General features: G+C 36.9%; 1 protein-coding gene across 2 annotated transcripts in view; it reads left to right on the top strand.

The window, feature by feature from the left end:
• The first annotated feature begins 2,411 nt into the window (after window positions 1-2,411).
• The window catches only part of EMB2773 (PHD finger family protein), a 66,310-nt gene continuing 60,824 nt past the window's right edge, over window positions 2,412-7,897 (top strand). For both annotated transcript variants that reach the window (XM_088974874.1, XM_088974873.1), the window contains exons 1-5: window positions 2,412-2,924; window positions 3,146-3,255; window positions 4,999-5,135; window positions 5,218-5,317; window positions 5,402-5,658. In XM_088974874.1, the coding sequence (XP_088831000.1) occupies window positions 2,674-2,924; window positions 3,146-3,255; window positions 4,999-5,135; window positions 5,218-5,317; window positions 5,402-5,658 (855 nt within the window). In that variant the 5' untranslated portion in view covers window positions 2,412-2,673. The remainder of the gene's footprint in view (window positions 2,925-3,145; window positions 3,256-4,998; window positions 5,136-5,217; window positions 5,318-5,401; window positions 5,659-7,897) is intronic.

Raw genomic sequence — 7,897 nt, 5'->3', positions numbered from 1 at the left:
TACTAGCCAATGTTGATCTCGTTGAATGACCTAGGTTGTGTTTGGTACCATTGCCACTTATACTTGCAATGTTTTATGTTGACCAATACAAATCACTAAGAAATCATCTATTTACATAACATTAGATAACCACTCCCACTAAAATAATATAGGCATCGGACTTGGTGTTGGTATTGATAGTAGAAACATTAAATTTGACATTTTCTCAATAAACAACAATGGTACTAATATTGTATTGATAACTCAAAGCATTTGTGATAGAAAAAAAATATACTTTCATATAATTTGTATTGACTGACCTAAAGTGTAAAATGTTACAAGTAAAAGTGAAAATAATACCAAACATTATCCTAGTGGGTGTTTTTTACACTTTTCCTCATTTCTTTCATCATTGTCACAACATAAAAAGAGCCTTTTAGTGGTGATGGCCATTTCATTACAACCATCTTTTAGGGCGATGTTTGGCATCGATGTTGTTTTTTGAGAAAGCGGCGTCATGTAAGCACCATATCAGGGAAAGTGGTGCTTCAAACACTGCTCTCTTGTTTTGTACAATTTTTTTATAGAAAAAAACCCATTGCTCCGAACCATGCATTGAAAACCATGAAAGTGTAGTATGGAGCAATGCCAATTTCAATGTTTTGTGAGAAAAAACTGCATTGCTTCCGGTGGTGCAATGATGTAACATCATCTTAGATGTTGGATAATGTAGTTCAATATTGAAAATGTTGCTACCAACATTAATACCACCAAAACCAATGTTATTTTCTTAAAAACTGCCTATGTAACAAAACCAGTTTCAAACAAACAGCTCCACATGCCTAATACGATTTTTATGAGAAAAATGGTGCGATGTTCTATGACAAACACCTTTTAGTGATACTCCATAATTTCGGCGTCCCATATATCTTTGGTGAAGAAGGGGTAATATTTCAATGATGATTTGTTGTGATGTTCTAAATTTTAACTTGAGAATAGCATGGTGCTCTAAATAACCAATTGTGAGAAAAAAATAGGCTAACGAGGGGAAAGTTAAAAAAACAAAGAACTAAATTGATATCGAACAATCTCTTCGTTTCATAAATATTAATATATCATTAATGAATCTATTATTTGAATAAAATATTTGAGATCAATGACACAATACCGTTGGATCAGCTTTTAATTGGGGCTAATAGCGCGGGGATAGGGAGGGGGTGCCCGGGCCCCACCCCTTGCCATTCCTTGCTTTTTTGTTCCGGTGATCTTTGGTGCATATTTCTTGAAAAAGCACATTCCTTACCGATTCCTCAATGAATTTCTTTGGAAGGAAATTGATGTGTCCCCACTTTATCTAAGAATTGAGGTAGGATGAAGTAGTACAAAATTTGCATCGTTTTTTTAGGTTTAGTGTGGGAAAAAGCGCAAATGCAAATTGTTTAATGCAAAAACTTGTATTTGCATTGTATATTTATATATTTATTCAATGATCATTAATTTGGAAAAAAGTACAAATACAAATATATTCACCACAAAACCTTGTATTCATTATTTTTGTTGAAAGATATATACAAATTTTCTAAGCCTTACATTTGCAATATTTCCAAACTGAGCATTAGTGCAAAAATTGCATTGTTAGTGGACACAAACGAGACACTAAGACTGAGCTGGGAAGAGTAGAAATACAAATCTGCACAGTGCCAACTTGTAAATAACCTTGTATTTCAATGAACATCTTCGTAGTTTTACAATCATCCTAAACTCAACATTATATATTATTCAAATAAAAGTATAAATTTTACATCAGATAAAAATGCAAATCACAATTACAAAAAAATAAATACAAAAGTACAGAACCGCGTCATGTAGCAAATTTGCTTCTTAATCAGGATCACGTATGCATTGCAAACTAACTCAGCCTTTACACATATCTATAATTCTATGCACATAATAACGATCAGGTTGCGGAAGACCTAACTAACCCATTGTACGAATCATCTACAGTGATACTCGTTAAACCGATCCGATCAATAATCATAATGTGCTGCTGCATCAGCTCTGGACACTTTGTTCCATGTTATGTTGGGATGGCGTGGCATATCCACAATTGCCCTAGTGTTGTCCGAGAACCGTAGAAGATTCGGAATCCTAATACCCTACTGCAGTACAAGTATTAACGAACTGCCACGAATAAAAAGTTCAAAACTCAGGAGTACTCGGGACATTTCTTCTCTTGGAAAGGCAACCTTTGACGACCGAAGCCGAACTACGCTCAGCTCTAAGCCTCAACTCAAATTCAATTACTTATCGCCCCAGCCCAGCTAGGATAGTTTCCATCGGAAACTAAACAGGCCGCAAGGAGTTCCACAAATTCCTGTAATTATGATAAACTTTGAGGGTATATTAGTAACTTAAACGTAGACTTCTCTACCAAGCTGTAAAGTCCACCGCCCGGCAAATCCTCTCGCCGAAATATCCCAAAATTTTTCTTCTCCCGCTTTCCCCGCCATTTGCGTCTCACCAAATTCTTTCTGGTCTACACTTCTTCCGTTTAGGGCTTCTCCGTGTTCTAAATCCCACTGTTGAAACCCTAATTTCCTGTTGAAGTACCCGAATTTTTGCGTTTCTTGCTCGAATTCGATGGTTATGAATTCGAATCGATGCTCTTGTGTGTATTGTTACGTCGCCTAATAGATGACAAACGCCGACGGTTGGAATTACGGGGGTTTCGGTCAGGAGAAGGCGTGCCGGCTTTCAAATACTATACATTCGGAGGTAGCGCCTTGCCTGCCATTGCCGTCACTTCCGGTGTTCTGTGGCGCTCTTGATCAGGAGCTTCGTCTGTTGGATGACCAGAGCAGTGCTCGGTCGTTGAATAGGAAAGATGTTCTTGCTCAGGCTAGTAAGGTTGCTGATCTACTTAGAGACACTGACGTTTCTTACCTGTAAGTTTTCCCCTGAATTTATATGTATTTTTAAAGTTTAAAGCTTAATAGTGTATGCGAGCTTCAAGGTTTTGACCATACAAGGGAATTGGACTGTCTTAACTGGAAATGCACACTAAATTTACGCATAGTGAGGGCTTGAGTGCACTTTATGCCGGATAAGTTATTATTTGTTGTTTTCTTGTTGTTTGCCTTTAGTGTAATCCTAGTTTTATCTGCAGAAACATTAGAGATGATGTTAGTTCGTCGCCCTACGGATTTGCAGAACCTTTAAGCCTATACAATGAAGTTCTTCGATACAACTCTGAAGCATTTGGTTACTCCGTTCCAGGTAACGATAGTATTCCTCTATTTAAAATTCTATTGTGCATTACTCAATCCTGAGTTTTGCAAAAATTAGCTATTTGAAGTTAATCATTCCATCTTTATGTTTTCATCACATATTTAACGGGTATAGAACTTTTTTCCGTGCTGGACTCGGGTTGGGCATGCGATTTCCCCCGTTGGGATCACAAAGATTATCTTCACCCACTTATAGAGAGAAACTCAGCGGTAACACGCATTCTCTCCTTGGATGTTACTGCTGTCAATGCAAGATGTCATGGAAATTGGAGACAGATATGGAAATTAGAGGGGGAAAATAATAAAATGCATGCGTATTGTAGTTCAAGAATGGGGATATGGGATTAGGTGCTTTGGCATGCTTAGCCCTGGATTACATGCTGGCTAACGAACAAATTTCTTATAATCTATTGATAAACAGTGAACATGAGCATTTGACCTACTACTTAGAGAAAGTGAATGCTACCTCTTAATTTAGGGTGAAAAGAGCTGAGACGAGTAAGTTGGACAGTCTGCTATGCCAGAAATATTTTATCTTGATGGTCAATTTTTAGAGCCCAGGCTCTTCCACAGTCTCAGGCTTCACCTTTACCCTTGACTGTTTTAGTGGTGTTCCAACTTCCAAACTTGTTTGATGGGAAAAGTTTGAGTGATAAATAAAGGGGATTGATATTTAGTCAACTGTTTCTCCACGTTCAATTATGCCATTTGCTGATGACATCCAATTTCTGGTAGAGTGGATTTGGATTTGCTGCCATTTGAATATTAGGTTGATGTTTAGAGGCATCCTTGGTGAGATTATTGAAGCTGGAAATTCTTTCTATACTGGTGCTTCTGATTTGGACTTAGAGAATACTTTTATTGATGAGTCTGGTTCAGCCAGATTTGTACTGTAGAATAACGTTTTTGAAGGCAATACATATTTCATTTGGTTCTACTGGTATTGGATAGTTGATGACTTGGATGAGCATTATATACGATATAAGCTGGAAGTGCATGTTGTCTATCAATTCCTTTTGGTCATATGTTGGAGCTTAGGGGATGCTGGGATTTGTTGCCAAGGGGAGTGCCACTTACTGTAAATTTTAGTCTTGAGCCTTCTCTTCCATAGTTTATACTTTGTAGTTTTTGTTCATTTACTCTTTTTACCTCTTTATGCCATTCTTTTTCTCCTTCACCACCCAAGACTTTTAAAGAGAATTATCAATTGGAAATGGTTTCCTGGATAACCTAAGAAAACCACAGAATATTAGGTTTGATGGAAAAAAGTGGAAGAGCAATGGGTGGGGAGGGAGGCTAATGCTTTGGCTGATTCTTTAGTTAAGCAATGGGTAATTAGGGATCAGTTTATTGGGCTCATTTGTAATTCTTTATTTATTTTTGATGAATGGCTCATTTGTAATTCTTGTACTATTTTTTCTTTAAGAGTGAGGCTGCAACTCGTGCCTCCCTCTGGGAAGCTTGTAACAGTTGCTTATCCTTACTGATTTAATGAAACCTTAATGAATTTTCACTTATCAAAAAAAAAAGGAAGAGCAATGTTAGATTGTTGTTCTTATTTGGGCTGGCGTTTATTTATGACCTTATGGAATTCATAACTCTGGTTATTGTATACACTTCTCTTCTCTTGTTGTTGCTTTTTCTTTCTCTCATGTTCTAATGTCTTATTTTATTTAGTTGGTTTAGAATTGCCATTATGCTTATTATGTATTGTATTGTTCAAGCTTCTCAGGTCTTATCAAGGAGGCTAACTACAATATCTTGGTATCTGAAAAGAAACCTTTTGAACCAAATGTTCCTGTTGTTAGTCAAGTCCAAAGAGAGCATGGAGAAGGTTTTAGTCATCACATCGGCGGGAATCTTAGTAATGTATGTATATTTCTTGCTTATCTGCACATATTTGATTTGGTTCCTTCTGTTTCCTAAACTTAGAAACAAATTGGAGTTGCAGGAGGCACCACCCTCAGTTTCTTCTAGAAAACCAAAAGTTAAGAAAAAAGGGGGTGGAGATGCAACTCTATCAGCTGGACCAGATCCTATTGAGCTTCAAGGTTTGTCTATTTGATTTATTGGTTTCATCTTCTTCTTCTTCTTCTTGCACTTTTGGCTTAAGGATCAAGGAAATTAATTTTTAGATGGCATAATTGGGAGCTTTTGTGAGTTGTTGGAGGACCTATGTGGGAGAGCAGAGTTCCTTAATGATGATCAGGATGAAACAGAGTGGCCTTCTTTACCTCTTGCGGATGTAAAAGTGCTTGTAAATGAAGTTATGTCTATCCGGGCAAAGAAAATTCTACACTTAGTTCCTGCGGATATTCTTATTAGACTTCTAAATATAATAGATCGTCAAATCCGCCGAGCAGAAGGTTTATCTATCGAAGAAAATGAAAGTGTAAGTTTGTTATTGCTGTATTTGGATGCCCTCTTTGGTCTAAAGTTTGCACTGTACACCACCTAAGAAGTTGTGTGTGTGTGTTTTTTCCTGATTTGCTAGAGTTTTGCTTCCTTTGATTCATTTATATTTCATTTTAGCTCTTGCATTTCAACTAGTTCAGAATATTTCTGTACTCACATTTACTCTAAGCTTTGGCTGTTCAACATAAATCTGAATAAGAACCATTGCCCTTAACCAATAAAAAAAGGAATTTTGCCCTTAGAAATCTGAATTGTAGCTGCATGTTAACATGGCTTTATTTGATATGTTTACTGAGGACGAAGAAGCTATATATGAAAGTCTCATGGAAAAGACTGCCAAAGTTTGTTTCTAACCTTGTTTTTTTAACAGCTTCATCTCGCTTTAGAGCCAGGGTACAGTATTGAATTAGTTATACCACCTACTCCAAATCAATAATAGAGTAAATCCAATTGTTTCTTTTGATATTAAAAATGGAATAAGTCATATTTCCTGCTTTTTTCTTTATCTCTTAACAAGGCACTGGTTGATGTCCGTTTAAAAATGGAATAAGTCACTTTCATTCTTGTATCAAAGGAAGTTATGTCCGTTTATAGAAGTCACAAGCTGATGACTTTCTAGCTCATGTACGAGATGTACACCTAAACGTCTACTCCAATCAGAGAAAACAACTTTTGCAAATGCTATATTTCAACAATTAGAAATATGGACAGGATTTAGTCACTTAATATTGGACAATGTGGTGGAAGCACAAAAAACAGACTAGATGCTCCACTTTCCCAATTACCACCTGCTCTTAATTTCCTTTGCTTTCAAATACACTAATTCCTTTCACTCCCACTAACTCCACATATGGCTAAATGTGCTAAATTCCAAACGATGTTATGCATTTTACTGAATCCCTTCGGTAGGCATGTGTCAGCAAGAGCTGACTATCCATAAGGATAACCGTTGATGCCGAAAAAGCTTTCTGAAGTGAGATCAGTCTTTGGAAGAATAATCATGAACGGCGAGAAGATGTGCCACTACTCCTTCCTAATTTCGTAAAAGAAACACAGAATTTTATAGGTCTTTGCTCTTGAAATTGGATGATTGATGCTGAGGATTTTGTCTAGGTAGGCTTTGCACATAAAGAAGATTATTTTGGAGGGAAAGTTTGACACCTGAATGTACACAAGGGGAAGCCACATTGTTAACTCCAATAAGGGTAAGAAAAAAAAAAGAAATTCATCTGTTGCAGTATTATCTGAACTTAAGTGCCTGTGTTGTTTATTAGGAGTTTTTTGCCAGCCGCATTCCTGGCCCAAATCCATTAGAGTGACTTGAGCTATTTCTTGTTTCAGCCTAAACCCAAAGGATTTGGGTTAGGCTGGTATTGGGCTGACAGTGGCCCAGTCTGGGTGCAACAAAGATGTTGATTAGGTATGCAGTGTAAATGAAGTATAAATGAGGGTTATCTCATGTGCTCCTTGTCTGCAACATGCCTCAAATCTTGGGGCCTGAGCCTTTTGACCAAATAGAGATAAATAAAGAGTGACTACAAATAATAAATAAAATCCTAGATATTTAAACCCTCTTATTCTCTCCTCAAAGAACTCTTTCTTATCTTTTAATTATGCCAAAATAATTGATTTCTTCTCACCCCTTATTTAGCCAAAGCATCAGCTAAAGAATTTACACATCTTTTAACCATATCTTGTGTCAGCCATTTGAACTTCTTTCTTTTTTTTGATCAGCAACACAAAATTGATTCATTAGATTAAAAAAGAGGTACAACAAAGATTTGTGGGCACAAAAACAAAGCCCACCCAGAAACTATTCACTATTTACAGATTTGCCCAGAACATAGTGTGTCTTTGAGCTCCTTGCTTTGCCAGACCATCAGTCAAACTGTTTGCAGACCTCCTAATCCATCTTATTTGGATCATCATATCTTTAGAAATCTGCTTGAATCTCCTGAATTTATTCCTTAACTTCCATATGATTCCTTCCCCTTTTTTCAACCTGCCTACAAGTACTTTTGAATCACCTTCAATAATCAGCTTACTAATCCCCATTTCTTTAGCTTTCTCTACTCCATAGACTGCTGCCAATAATTCTGATCTTACCACATCTTCATGCTGAATAGGACCTGAGTACAAAGCTAGAATGTTTCCATTTTCTTCCCTAATTACCCCACCAATACCCGATGGTTCAGGATTGCCCATACAACTACCAT

The sequence above is a fragment of the Nelumbo lutea genome, chromosome 3 (assembly GCF_056320005.1).
Source record: "Nelumbo lutea isolate HS-2025 chromosome 3, American lotus-T2T, whole genome shotgun sequence".
NCBI classification, from domain to species: Eukaryota; Viridiplantae; Streptophyta; class Magnoliopsida; order Proteales; family Nelumbonaceae; genus Nelumbo; species Nelumbo lutea.
This window is presented reverse-complemented; position numbering and strand designations above follow the sequence as displayed.